This window comes from Oryzias latipes, chromosome 7, assembly GCF_002234675.1.
Source record: "Oryzias latipes chromosome 7, ASM223467v1".
In the NCBI taxonomy this organism is placed as follows: domain Eukaryota; kingdom Metazoa; phylum Chordata; class Actinopteri; order Beloniformes; family Adrianichthyidae; genus Oryzias; species Oryzias latipes.
The window spans coordinates 26,271,019-26,286,005 of NC_019865.2; the positions used below are offsets into that span (position 1 = coordinate 26,271,019).

At 38.7% G+C, this 14,987-nt stretch overlaps 1 protein-coding gene across 2 annotated transcripts in view; it reads right to left on the reverse strand.

Annotated features, from left to right (window-relative positions):
* The window catches only part of LOC101156656 (LIM domain and actin-binding protein 1), a 35,141-nt gene extending 21,396 nt beyond the window's left edge, over nt 1-13,745 (reverse strand). Inside the window, exons 1-5 of one of the 2 annotated variants that reach the window (XM_004071049.4) lie at nt 13,649-13,745; nt 5,849-6,063; nt 5,708-5,747; nt 4,069-4,246; nt 1,790-1,835 (exon numbers count right to left, since the gene is read on the reverse strand). In XM_004071049.4, the coding sequence (XP_004071097.1) occupies nt 1,790-1,835; nt 4,069-4,193 (171 nt within the window). In that variant the 5' untranslated portion in view covers nt 4,194-4,246; nt 5,708-5,747; nt 5,849-6,063; nt 13,649-13,745. The remainder of the gene's footprint in view (nt 1-1,789; nt 1,836-4,068; nt 4,247-5,707; nt 5,748-5,848; nt 6,064-13,648) is intronic. The other variant, XM_011477630.3, reaches the window with a different exon arrangement.
* Between the last annotated feature and the right edge of the window lie 1,242 nt (nt 13,746-14,987).

Here is a 14,987-nt window from a genome sequence, read left to right on the forward strand (position 1 = left end):
TGCAAATAAAGAAATTATTATAAGACAAACTGCTCCTGCAGTCTTTTTGGACTCTGTACAGCACTGCCAGGCTGTTGCATGCTACAGTAAAAAGAAAAATGGATGTTTCCATTAGCAAGTTAATGGAGGCTTGTGTGTGGCTTAAAAAGCTTTTTAGAACTTTTTCTGAACATCCTTTAGATGATGAGTTCTACATTATTAAGGGGATTAAACTTTGGTTGGTTTGATTTATTGCCATTTCCTGAAGTATTCAGTAACTACCTACACTGTAAATTGGTGATTTATAAATAAACTGAATACAGTTAAAGTTTTTTCTTCTTGATTTATTGTTAGATCATGTTTCCTAGAAACCAGCACTAAAGGGAAAATTATTTGATGCTAACACTGAAAAATAAAGAAAAATGTGTGTAAAAAGATACATATTTTGTGTTTTTTCAATTGGCATTCAATTAAATTCTATAATTTGGAATATATCATGTTTGCATTAGAATTCTATCATGTAAATACTCAAAAATAGACATTACAGCAAGCGCAGACATGCTCTGGCAGAACTGTAGGTCTGAAAAGGTTTGAAGATTTGACATGTTGGTGCAGGGAAACGTTGGGAAATAGATTCTGAGGAAGATGAAGAGGCTCTTCAACGTTCCACTTCATGACATTTCTGGGCAGCAGAGTCATTTCTGTGAGCACAGTATAACAGTCTGGTACATAAAGAAAGACAAATATGTCAAACTCTTTTCTCTAATGAGTAAAGACCGTTATTAAATCATTTGGTCTTATTCTTAGAATTAACGTCGTTTCCCTTTCGGCTTTTCCCATCAGGGGTCGCCACAGCGAACGAGTCGCATGGTAAACTTGGCAATGTTTTTTTACGCCGGATGCCCTTCCTGACTCAACCCTCTCAAAGCAATTAACAAAAGAGGAAAATGGATTCCATCTGAAACTCCACTGGTTAATAACAAGGTACCAACAAAGAAAAGTATCTGCCATGGACAGTCTTCTTTATCTAAACAGACCGTTTTTATTCACTTTTACAGGCACGTTTTCCTGTAAGTACAGCCGAAAGCCCTACAACTTCAGCAGAGGCCCCACCTTCACACCAAGTGTTCTTAGCATTTATTAGGCTGCCCCCAGGTGGCAGCCATATGCCACAATATGTAGATCTGCTACAAACTCTTCAGATCAGTCTACACATTTAACATTGTGTTTCATTGCTTTTTAAATGCATGTTTGGTGTCTCTTAAAGAATGCTCTGATTCTCTGTTTGGTAAACTGAAGCACCATCTCTTTCTGGGACTGTAAGAATGCCTAAATTCAATTCTGCAGGTTCAGTTGGCAAACATGTAAACAACCCAAATTTGTTTTGATTTAGACAGTATCTGAACAAATAAGACAAATTCTCAGTGTATTCAGCACCGGTCTAAAAACTGTTTGGACTAAAGGACAGAGAGTCGAACAGGACTCTTCCTAAAATACCGTACTATATGGTCACCTGATCAAATGGTTATATCAAATAATTTTCCTTGGTGACCCTTTTTCCCCTCATTTCTTTTCCTTTCAGCTCTGAATGAAACCAAGAAACATGTTAATATATTACAAACCAGTTGGTTTAGGGCATTCAAAGTTTTTCAAAAATACAGCTTTTTTTTTAAATCAATTTTCATTCAACATTTGTCAGCTAATTTATAACCACAATCCATTAGAAAATACAGCACCTGCTGTCCATGGGTCTTCCAATACCAGCTACTGCAAATATTTTAGGTTAATTATTAAATATCCTGCTGCTCACCGTCTTCTTCCTCACTGCACTTCCCTCCTCTGCTGCCATCTGATACCTGTGGGGGAGAAACAACAGTTAGAGGGAAAAATGAAGAGCTAGCCCTGCTGCGTCTGTCCAACTGTACAAGGAAACAATTCTGTACGTAACAGAAATTAAAGTTAAAACACACTCCAAACATCATTGGTTTTCATGCATTTTTGCAACAAAACAACCATATTTTAGTTGTTGTCTGACTTGTTAACACACATAGAATACCGTTTTTGTTCAAAGAATTGATCGTTCTGCTAATAAAAAGTTTTCTTTAGTGAAAATAAGTGAAGGTTTAAATGCTTTACATTTTGATCAATAATCACCATTAGAAGGTTTTGTATTTGTTTACTGTCCTTAGAGTTTAATGTGTTTGAATTCACCTCAACAGGATAAATGTACAACTGCACCTTTAAAAACTGCTGTAAGCTCTTTGGATCTGTTAAACAATTCTCAGCACAGGATCCCTGGAAACAAATGTGTCCAAGACTTAAGGATCATTCACACCAAGATGACCATTTGTCAAGAAGTGGATCATGATCCTTTTTACTTCTAAACTGAAGCAAAATGTTGTGCATTTCAAATAAAAATAATAAAACAACTTATTTTGGAATCTAATCTCTAACCTAATTGAGGATTTTTGTTGATTAGACGATATCATAAAATATGAAACTTCAGACTCCACAAGAAAATAAAACCTCAAATGTTGCTCATTCATTTAATTGTTGTAGAAAACGTCACATGACGGATTCAGAGTTTTTTATATATATTGTAATATAGAACTTTACAAGCCGTTTTGAATTTCTCCTCTATGGCGTCAATAATGGATCTTCATATTTTGGCTATTTTAACCTCAACAGAGAAATACCCCTAGACTTCATCGTCTCACAATGAAATCTCAATCAAGATCAAACCTCAAACTGTTTTGGGACACGTTTAAAATAGAATGAGTAGATTACAAACACAATGAGGATGACTGCAGTTTTGTGTATAAAAATCACATTTTAATGTGAACTGACCGTTTGGATTTTAGCATCATTTTTCAACAGTTTTATGGAGAGAAAAAAAGACAGATGGAACAAATAAAAGAAAAAAACCTGACGGGCTTCAGCTGGAATAACTACAGCAGAAGTTAAAAAGCAGCAAACATTAACTGTCCTTCAATTCTTTGGCTTCTAACTTTACTTTAGACTCCACACTTTCTACATCAGATCATTTACTCACACGATTTTCAGCTCATTCTGCCCTTTTCATTTATCCAAACTTTTTAAATGTGATGAATCATAACAGTGAAAGCTTTACATGTTCCTCTGTATCTCACACACATTTTGTAATAAATGTTTTTTTAAGGATTATAAAACCAAAAGGAAATAGAATTTTGTTTTACTTCAGTTATTTTATGATTTCATCCAAGCCTTAATTACTTTATCTGCAATGGAAGTCATCAAGACTCCATAAATGAGTAAATGGGAAGAATATTACATTTTTACTGTTCAAAAGCTGGTTTATCTTTGAGCTCATGGCACACATGAATCCCACAGATCACCGTTTTAGATAACATTACGCTGGTTAAAAATTTGATCATTTAATCACTGCTGTGCCACACTGTCCCTTCAATTTTTAAGCAAAATTAGTCTCCAATACTCAACACAGGAGTTGTATGCTGCTTCTGACCTGCTATTGGGAACTATACGGACATCTAGTGGTCACAGAGAAGAAATGCAAGAAAAGAGGAGTCTCAAACCCCTTTTTTCTATTAACCCTTATGCTATCTTAGATGACCCCACCCTTACATTGACGTGTTCTCCCTACCATGACAAAGGTGGATAAAGGTGGAAAGATTTCATGTAATCCATGGACACCAGTGAAGATCACAAATCATTGAAGAAAAAAGGTTCAGAGCACTGTCTAGTGGGTCCAGATGACCCAACTCCCAATGTTAAAGTGCCTAGGATAGCACAGGGGTTACGAGGGAACTTGTTTGTTCAGGAGAAACTTCATCAAGACATGTGATTAACCACCAGTTCTGTAAACCTATCCATAAGTGGAGCAGGTGGAGGAAGAGCAGATTACATTCTTACAGAAAAATGGAAACTATAAAACAGCTGAATGCAGGGGAAAAAGTTCAGTGAAACGCCTCCACCAAAAACTGTGATGAGAAGCAGAGCGGACAGCTGCATCAGAGCAGCTCCTGGTGAATTATTTAACACCTGGCCCAGGGCCAGATGAAGTGATAAAGGAGAAGGTAGGGAACAACTTACTTGGAGAAACGTTCAGCGATGGCGTTGGTTTTGCCCCGAGTGGACACGATGGACAGCTCTTTAGCTGTGACCCGCAAGGACTGGGAAGCCCACTGATTGCGGCTGAAAGGAGCAACAGAGGCCATGCTTCCTATTTGTCTGGGTGATGTTTTTTTGTCTTTCCAAGGACACAGCAGTTCTAAAATGACAAAAAGAACATCCTCAGTTAAATGAAAGCAAACCAAAGGCAAGGTTTGTTTCAGCCTCTGCAGCTCCGCATCAGCAGCACTCCATGTCAGAAAGTCACCACAGAGCAGCCTCACATTAACCATCTGCTCCCTGTGGACGACTCTGCACAGATCAGAAAGTGATACCGAAACTCTCCTTTCACATCTCAGCCTGCAGGGAGAAAACAGGTGACTGCATGCAGCAGCATTCCCCCCACCTCCACAAATAGACGTCACTTACAAGTCACACTTTGTCTGGATGAGCTCAACAATGACAGGATTGCCTTTGGGCACCATGTCACTCAGACAACAGATGTGGAGATTGTCTGTAAAGACCCACTCAAAGGAAAATGGTCTAGTGGCATTTTTCTGATGATGGAGGACAGATCGACATAATTAAGCTTAAAACTGCATTTGAGATTTTTACTAAAATCCTTGTGAATCAGGAAATTGCATAAAAAAAGAAAACGCAGTTTGAAAAAGCCATTTGTGATGATGAAAATGCGCAGGGTGGGCCAAAAGCTCCCCAATCTGCTCCATTCTGATGCATCCAATAGCAGACAAATAGATTCATGTTCATCCTTGTTTTCCTCGTCTAAGCTGGAATCTGGATCAAAGCTGTGCGGCTGGATAGGGATAGCTCCTAAATTATTCACCATTTTTGTTGCACCGCTAATGTGTGAGGGGCTGTAAGCTAGCAGGACAACAAGTAAACAGATGGGCAGTGGGGAGTGGGGGTGGGCTTGCTCCACCCCAACAGTCCCTGCCCCAACTCAGACAAATGTCTGATGAACTCCAGCCGCTCTGAACTATGTCCTAGAAAACGACAAAGGTTTTTTTGATTTTGGCTGAAAATGTCATAATTATAATGAAAAGACCACTGGAAACGCTTTGAAAATAGATCAAAAGATGATCGGAGTGAGACTTTAAAGTGTGGCGTAATGAGAACTTAATGTTTTACTGTACAAACCTTTTCTTCAGTTATAAAAAGACAAAGTCATTTAACCTTTAAAAGATCATGACTACAGATTAACTATCAGCTTTTTCTCAGAACTGTGATGCTTTTAATTAAAAAAAAAAAAACATGGAGATGTGTCTCCAAAGACAGTAAAAATCTTGATAAAAGAAGATCAGGTAGAAGGTAAAAACAGAGTGTAGGACACTTCTGAAAGGTTTGGGCGGGACAGATGAAGATAAACAAAGCAGCATGTAAAGCTCCTGCAGTAAATGCAAACAAGAAATTTGAGTTTGGATTCCAAGACGATGCAGAAAGACGCCCGAATGCAGCAAACCAGATCAAATAGGAATACAGTGGACAAAGCCTGAAAACAGCCGAGTTCTGGAGAGCCTCAAATTCTTTCCCAGCTTAACGCGCCTTCACGTCTCATTAAAGTCTTTGGAGTTTTGCCATTGGAATAAAAGAATCCACCTACCGGTGATTATCTTTGCAGTTCCCCTTCCTGCTCCAGATATCTGTAAGAATGTTTCCCCTCAGCTCTTTTGAAGCAACAGGGAAGAATGACCAGTTCCTCCAAAACCCCACCAACCAATAGCAAAGCAGGACTCCTCCGCACCTGGTAGGTACAGGCTTTCAGTCTGCAGCCGTCGGTTCAGGAGCTGCCCAAAGGCACTGTGACACCGGGAAGAGGGGGAGCTGGGAGGCAGAGGCGTGGGGGGGGGGAATCCCACGTCGGATTCCAGGAAGCAGACGGCTCCGTGCCGCCCGCTTTCTCACAAAAAAGTTCAGACTCTACAGGATGTGAGTCATCAGCGACGCCAGCTGAGTCCACTGAAAGCACAAAAAGGAGAAGTGAGGTCACGAAAAGTTGGATTCACACATCAATTCTTCGTTTCTGAAAATGTCAACAGCTGTTTTTGTGGACTCTGGTCACACTTAACATTTCAGCTGCAAGGACTTACTTAACAGGAGACATTTAAACAGTTCTAACATCTGTACAACAACAGATGTGTATAGTGTTTGGCATTCTTAAGTCAAACAGTCAACAAACATGACATGGGAGCCAAATCTTTTGGGTCAGAGGTCAAGTAATTAGTTCAGGGTTTTGAATAAGTGCTGAAGTGAATCTGTAAAAAATGAGCAGCCTGTTTTTGTATGGAATTTTTTTTTTTTTATTAAAAAAAACACTGAAGGAGAAACTGATGAACAGTTTGTTATTCATTTTCCACTTTCAAAAGAGAAACCTTTTTTTTTTTTTTTTTTTTTTTTTTTTTTTAAATCAATGTTCTGGAGCAGAGATTCTGAGGAATGAAACTCCAGCTTTATGAGGGCTTTTCCAAGGAACGGAATCATAGACAACAATACCTTCAGTATGTATCAGTATCAGAGTATCAGAGTACTATCCCAAACCATCTCAGTGAGACTTCCACTGCAGGAGACTCTCCTTCACCTCTTCTAGAAAACATTCCAACAAACATTTGAAAAATGAAGGATTCTTGGGAACTTAAAAGGGACATTTTCCTTGTCATTTTAGTTTTGTCTCATTAGCTAAAATATATTAAGGTCTTCTGATGGATTTAAAAAAGACTATTTCAAAGACCCGGTCTGATGAAAATTCTGTTTTTGGTAAAAAAAAAAGAAGGCATTTTTCTGAGGATATATAAAGAAAATTCAGCTTAAAATTGCATGTCTGACTACAGTCTTCTCTCGTTGATCGCAAGAGGTTTGTTCTATAAATGACCCACCATAGGTCAACAAAGTGGGATTATAGATGTTTTAAGGCTGTTTAGCTTCCAACTACACACTTTATATACTTTTCATATCTGTCAGACAGATATGAACATCTTCACACTCTTGTTTAAACTCTCAAAGTTCTGATGCCATGAATATTGTAAGTGTTGTGTGCTTCTATCTTGCCTTCTGACACAATTTCTCAAACCATGGAAAATTAAGGTAGAACTGGGAGTCCACCGAGGAATGCATTCCATGACTCGGACCTTCCAAGACCGTAAAGACCCTCTTTGGAGATCTTATCAAGACATTTGAGGATCTGGCTTCACTTTGAGTCCCAATGTGACCAAAAGCCCCCAAAAGGTCTGTTCCTAAGCCTTATTTCTTGATAAGGAAACACTGGACGACCTCTTAAGAGGGATTTACAGAAACAGTAATTTACCTAAATGGTTTTTTAAAGAACACTTTACCTTCCCCTGGAGAAGTTACTGCAGACTCATTTGGAATTTAAGACCTATAACTTTATGATACCTGCATCCATCAACAGAGCACACAAAAACTCGGCTCAAGACAATCTAAGATGAACATCTCAACTTATATTACCCGTTTCCACAAACAAAGGTTTTCAGAAAAATAGATTATTCACATTTAACATAACAAAATAAAATAAAGTGACAGGAAAATGACAACTTCACAGATCTCAACAGGAAGCAGGGAAAATGACCATTATAATCTTTGTGATGCCATGAATATGTGAACACAGAGACATTTATTTGTTCATTGATAAACTATGTGTCAAGAGTTAAATTAAAGGTTTGACTTTACGGTCTCTTTACGGTCTCTACTCCACGGTCCCAGGGTGTTTTTTCATTCACTCATTTATTTATTTTCTTTGGTTGTAGTAGTTGTTTTTCAATTTTAAATTGTTTTTTATTCCTGAACAGTTTGTTTTTGTTTTCGGTGTGAACTTCATTAGTTATTTCTGTATTTTGAAAAAAAAAAAATTGTAATTTTTTTTACATGTTTTGCAGCTGTATTTATTTGATATTTAATATGTATTTCTTTATTTAATAAGAATCTCATTTTTGATAATTTTAGTAATATTTTTAATTATTTAATATGTCATTTGTGATGTCCTTTATTGATGTTATATTATATAGATTTTTTCTGAATGTCGTGTTGCTGCCACAGATAAATGAAATTTCCCCATTGTGGGATTAATAAAGTCATCTATTTATCATCTAATTAAGAAACCTTTATAATGTTAATGTTTTACTGTAAGTCATAACTTCAGAGTTAATTGTTAACATGAATCTTGTTTAAGCTTTATGCTAAACTCACTTTCATTTAAACTTTGTGAAAACTTGTTTTATGACAAAAGTATTTCATGATTGTGTTTTGGTCACATTCCCGCTGGTTTGACCATTTTGGTCTTTGAGAAGATTAATGGGGGGGGGGGGGGGGGGTAACGATTAATTGATTAATCTTTTTCCACAATCTAACCAGATAGATCTGTCTGACACAAGTTCATCGAACAGAACTAGATCATTATAAAATCATTTCAAAATTAAATTGATATCCTATAAAGGAAAATACCATTTGGATTAAGGTTTATTTTACTGTAACGTAAAAATGACCAAGTGAATCACAGCAGACAAAACACGTGATGTCAGCATAAACTGATCAGTCCATCATTCCAGTCTAATGCGTGGAAACACTTTGAATTTAGCAAAGACAAGTGACCATACAGTGTGCTAGAATGTTCTAACAAAGTTCCCTTTGGATTATTTGGACGTGGAAAAACAACAGTGGACTGAACTCGTGCATATGTGGGTTTTCTCCGGGGACTCCGGCTTCCTTTCCCTGTCCAAAAACATGCTTCATCAACCTGTGAGTGTGCACGGGTGTGTGATTGCGGACACTCTGCCCTGCGACAGACTGGTGACCTGTCCAGGATGCCCCCTGCCTTCGCCAACAAGTGTCCGAGATAGGCTCCAGCAGCCCCGTGACCCCGAAAGAGAATAAACTGATTAGAAGATTAATGAATGAATAGAAGATTAATGGTGAAATTGACGAAATTTAAAGCTTAAATTGATCAATTTTCATAATGGAGTCATTATTGTTTCCATTAAGGTAGGTGGTGCCCCTTTACCAGACAAGATTACATTCTTCATTGAATGTGATCCCTTACATGCTACATTTATTAAGACGACCCATGTGAGGCTTCTGCAAAACAAATATCGTTTCAAAATGACCAAAACTTTAACAAAGTGTTAACAGAAATGTTACATTGATTCACCCCCAAAGTGTAATTCTTGAAAAGGAATCCTCCTTTGTCGAGTCAAATTCAAGGAAATTTTGACTCACATTTGCAGAAGATCGTGAATCTTCAGGAAGAAAACAAATTCCTGAAACTTAAAGCGACATGAAACCCAAGCGGATAGTGACGTAACTGAGCTGACAGCTCATGTTAACGGACTCAATGAAGAGAACAATCATTTTAAGACTTGAATGTGCAGATCCAAGATCATGACAATAACCTTGACTCTTCATCAAATAACCGATGACTGGTCCATAAGGAGTCTCAAAGTGTCTTCCAGTCAGATCTACAGAGTCCTGAAGAACTGGAACAAGAGAGCAAAGCTTTTGAAAAACACCTGGAAGCTAAAAAATAGAACACATTCAGCTGCTGCAAGAACATTTAGTTCTGGCAAAGAACAAACTAGCAGAGGCGAACAAACACTGAAGCTCTTGCTGAGGAACTAGTGTCTGTGAGCGGAGAACTTCAACAGTCCTTGCAGGCTGAAGACACTCAACCTCATCCTTCTCAAAGAAGAAAAACAAATCTTCACAGTTGAAAGATCTTCTTGAGGATCTGACTTGCGGTCACGTCCACCAGCTTCCTTAAAACCTTCAGACACGAGTCATCCCTTAATTTAAGTAAGCATAGCTCGCCTGTCCTGCGTTGCATTGTTCCACTTAACTTGGTCCATTTAAAAATCACCAACCCTGGTGGTTTCATGACATTAGCTCTTATTTGAATGACACTGACTTTTAATCATAGCCTGGAACAGATTGACAAGACCAACAGCCAATCAGAACGCAGAACATTGCAGGGTTTAGAAGAAAAAAAAAAGAATCTGCAAAATAGCGACGCCGCACAAGGTGAACCGGGATTGAGTGAAGAAACGCTTTCTTTATTCAGGTTGTGAATTAGGGGAAGATTAAAGGAAAAGAAAAGAGTCTATAACGTAGAAAAAATGCTGGGCAGGCCACAAGCTCTATGTTCTAATGCACAATGTGGAGGGGAAGAGGGGGCGGGGCTGCTCCACACAAACAGTCCCGCCCACAACCCAGAGGTAAACATCTAATAAACTACTGCCGCTCTGCAGAAACTGTCCTAGAAAACACCACAATTTTATTTATTTTGTTTAAAAAAAAGAAGTTATTTTCATGATGAAAAGACCACTGGGAACACTTTTAAAATAGATCAAAAGATGATCTGAGTGGGACTTTAAGAAACAGAAACTGAACTTTATTCATTTAGCCTTTCTGGAACGCGCCTTTCCGTTCAGGTTATGAGCGCAGTCACAGCACAGGGCTGCACCCAAACACCGCTGACAACCCAAAAGCTTCAGATTGTGTTTCATTTCTAACGGCACCTCAGGGAGATCCCATTTCTGGTGCAGACTCGGAACGTTTCCTGTTGGCCCAACCAGTTCAGCAAGCGCCCATCCTGCCTCCGTTTGCTCCTCCTGTTCCTCTCCCGGATTAACATTTCCAATAAATTCCATCTCCTCTTTCATAGTGAAGCTGTGAAGCAGCAAACAAAGCCTGACTGAACAGATTCTGAGTTCCTCTGCAGTGTGAAAAATGTGTACATGCCGTCAAAAGGTTCAGTAATTAATAATTTATATATTTTCATTTAGTGTAATTAGATTATTAAACAGATTGGGGAGCCGGTTTAGCTCGTGCTGGTTTGCGGCGCCTTCCAACCGTGAAACCAGAGTTCGACTCCAGGTTGCTCCCTGTTCCCTTCTCTACCTCTGTGCCGGTCCCAACCCGGTTTGAGAAGGTTGCGTCAGGAAGGGCATCCGGCATAAAACATTGCCAAGTTTACCATGCGACTTGTTCGCTGCGGCGACCCCTGATGGGAGAAGTCGAAAGAGGAAGAAGATTATTAAACAGATTCTTTCCTCAGAGGTTGTAAAGAATTTCATCAAGTTACAATTGAAAATGTTAATAAAAGGAGAACCATTCATTACAGTGTCCTGCTGGTATGAAAATCTGCTCCCATTAGATAATCTCAAGCTTTTGCATTTCCTCACAGAACTGCAGAATCCTCTGTAAAGCTGCCTGGTAAATGTACAGTGAAACGTGGCGTGGAGGAGACTATAAGCAGCATTTAAAAAAGGAAAGCCGCTATTGGACTGAGCTGCGAGACCAAAAACGTTGGCAAGAAACAACATTCATCTATTCCAGCACCTGTTTTCACTAGTGGAAGACCGAGGAACAGCTGAGGATTTGATTTCAAATGATTTAATCAAATCAGGGATACATTAACCAAGTGGGGCATTTTAACATGCCCTCCTGACATTTTTAAGTAACTTGACAGCAGCTGTGCCTTCTGCAGTTTATTTTGTGCAACTCAGATGTCAGGACATTAATGTTCCTTTGAACATCCTGAGCCAAAAAAAGGCCTCCTACGATTCTACCCTACAAAGACGTAAGCAGTTCTCTTGTTTGCTGAAGCATTCAGACCAACAGATCCAGAACTGGATCATGTTTCTGCAGATCCAGTGTCAGCTTTCTTTAGAAAACTGAGGACAAGCACTGAGGCTTAAAGGATGAAGCCAGATGTTTTTAAGTAGTTAAAAAAAAAAAAAAAATAAGGATTTTGAATAGTGATCTGCTGTTGACAACTTTTGCCAGTTTTATTTATTTTAATTGACAAGAACATTTTTTTTCACTTTTTTTTAATATCAAGTCAAATGTTTACAGGTCTGTGTTTATTTTTTGTTGCAATACATTTATATATCAAACAGAAGGACATAGTTCTTGGGAGAAAAATTAGCAACATTTCCAGTGGCCTTTCATTATGACTATGCCGGTTTTGCCCCAAATTAAAAGCTTGTCGTTTTCTAGGACAGTTTCTGCAAAATGGCTGGAGTTCATTAGAAATTCACCTCCAAGTTGTGAGCAGGATTGTTGGTGTGGAGCAACCCCGCCCCCCTTCCCCTCCCCATTAAGCTGCGTTCACACCGAACGCGGAGGCCGCCAGCTTCAATGTTAAGTCAGGGGTACGGACACGTTCTCAGGTCAAATCTCACGATCGCAGAGCTCAAATATCTGAATTTTGGCTGGGTTGCCGCGTCAGATCTACCTATCGGGGCCTTAACTTTGGGCACGTGACGCTTTCAGTGAAGTGATCAATGGGTAGATTACACATCCAATGTGAGCGTTTTTGTCCTGAACTTCCATCCAATTATATAAAGTTTGAATAAACTAAAAGCGTTGGACTTCCTTAATTTTTGCCTCTAGTTGCTTTGCCCCGCCCTCGCAATGCCTGACCAATGAGGGAGGAGATATTTAGTCACATGATTAATTTGCAAGCTTTGGTCCACAACAAGAAAGTCCCCTTGACTGCAGTCTGAACACAGACCAAAGGCAAGGTTTAGGACTCAATCTGCACCAACTGAAGTGGACTGGGTCCGGACCAAACGGTTTTCCCAGTCTGAGTACATCCTAAGATCTTTAAACAAATCTCAGCAACAAACAAGCAGTTTTTAAAACTGAAATATAGACCTTTCTACATGCAACAATCTTTTGGCACAACAGTTACAGAGAATTGCTTAAACACGGAGGAATTGCCAAAGCGTCCCCTCATGTTAGAAACCATCAGCATTTCTCTTGAAACTAAAAAGGAAGAAGAGCTCCTCTTCATCACATCCAGACTTCAGCTCCAGCTGAACTGTTGGCTCTTTATTAGAGAACAAACGTAGACTTCTCATCATTTCTGATTTTTAGATCAAAAATGATGGATCAGACATGAAACTTTTTTTTGTTTTTCTTTGTTTTAAAAAGAGTCAAGACTTTTCCACACACAAAAAAAGATTTTTTTAAATGAATACAGCATGAATATGGGATTTAAAAGATATGGATTTTTACCGACAGTCTCCTGAATTAATAATTATTTAGAACACAAATACATTGACAAATTGTTTTTTTACAGTTTAGTCAAGAGTTTAAGTTAAAATTTCTCACTATATCTGAATAGAAATGTGTTACTTTTGTCTTATTATTGGGTAACAAAAAATAAATAAAATTGAGGCTTTGTACTTTTCTGTGAGAGTAACGCTATAGGCAATTAGCTTTATTTCACAGCAAAAACTAAAACGTGACTTTTTCTCGGACAATAATATAATAAAAGTTTAAAAAGTAGATCGCTGTCTGTGCTTCTTATGATAAAACATCTTGTTTTATCTAGACAACACACAGATTACTCATGACTGTGTAAACCGTGAGATGGTTCAGATGTGACCCAGCTTGTTCCTTCACATGAGTGAACCTCAGGTGAGTCCTGACTAAACATGACGTCATTACAGTTTCATCTTAACAGGACATGTTTCATCACCCTAAGGCTTCTTACTGTTTTTTAACATTTTTTCTTTTTGGTATCACTTACCTAGACTTTGCAGGACGTTACTCTAGCAGCTCGCGTTTCGCTTCTGCTCACACAGCACGTGCAGCAGTAATTAACCTGATCTCTAGGCAATTAACGGAAGCAAATCACTCCGCCACGACAGGATCTATTTGAAGTCAGTCAAAACATATACCCGAAAAGGTTAATAGAAATTGTATATATGTACTCATGTTTATATTTACATATATACACATTTGTGGGATGTTTATTTGCCACAATTAAACATGAATTATAAAGTGTTTTCACACTTCTAGTTCTGGCGAGTAGAAGACAGAGGTGGTGATGCAATGATTTTCTTCTACCACTAGATGGCGAAAGTGAACTCAGTTTTTCAAGTAGGAAACTAAGTCAAATAGTATGATAGTATGATTAGATAGATAGATAGATAGATAGATAGATAGATAGATAGATAGATAGATAGATAGATAGATAGATAGATAGATAGATAGATAGATAGATAGATAGATAGACAGACAGACAGACAGACAGACAGACAGACAGACAGACAGACAGACAGACAGACAGACAGACAGACAGACAGACAGACAGCTAGATATCTAGCTAGCTAGTCTAAAGTCTCTCCTTGGTTTTTAAAGTGAAAGTGATGACTCAGCATCACAGGTCAAAAAAATGCTGTGTCATTGTGCTTGGCATCCCACTGACATACTTCCTTTATTCCACCTATTCCACTCTTTAATTGCTTCCGTATGCTAACGTGCTCTATATTTAGCCTGTTTAGTCCTCAGGGACTCATGTAAACACACCAACACTCTCATGTTTTGACTCCAGGGAGGGACAGTTTGCAGCACATCTCATTCATTACATTCACCAGGAGAATAATCTCCAGGTCATTATCTCCCAGTAGTTTTGCATTTCGAGGTGCATGTTCTAACAAGTCCTACGTAGCAATGACGCTCAGGTGCACACTTATAAAGGCCGAAGTTCTAACACACAGCATGCAAGTTAAGATATTGGGGACAATTAGACAAGTTTACCACCTCAACTCACTGCTTAAAGACAGTGGAGCACCCTCTCCATTGCTAACTAGCACTGGTACCCTTTCTTCTGCCACAAATTCCATTGAGGTCAGTTGTTTTTTTTTGTTCCATCAAGACATGGAGTTTTGATGATGCATTTAAATCCAAACGTGTATAGATGCTGAATTGTTTTATGACTTTAAGTCGCTAAAGAACAGATGACCTTTCCATTCAATGGTGTGGCTTCACCTCTCTGCTTTGCTGGTATATTTACAGCCTGGAGCGTGACTGACCCTGCTCACACCACTGCTGTAGTTACCACGGCACACAGTCTGGGTGCTGCA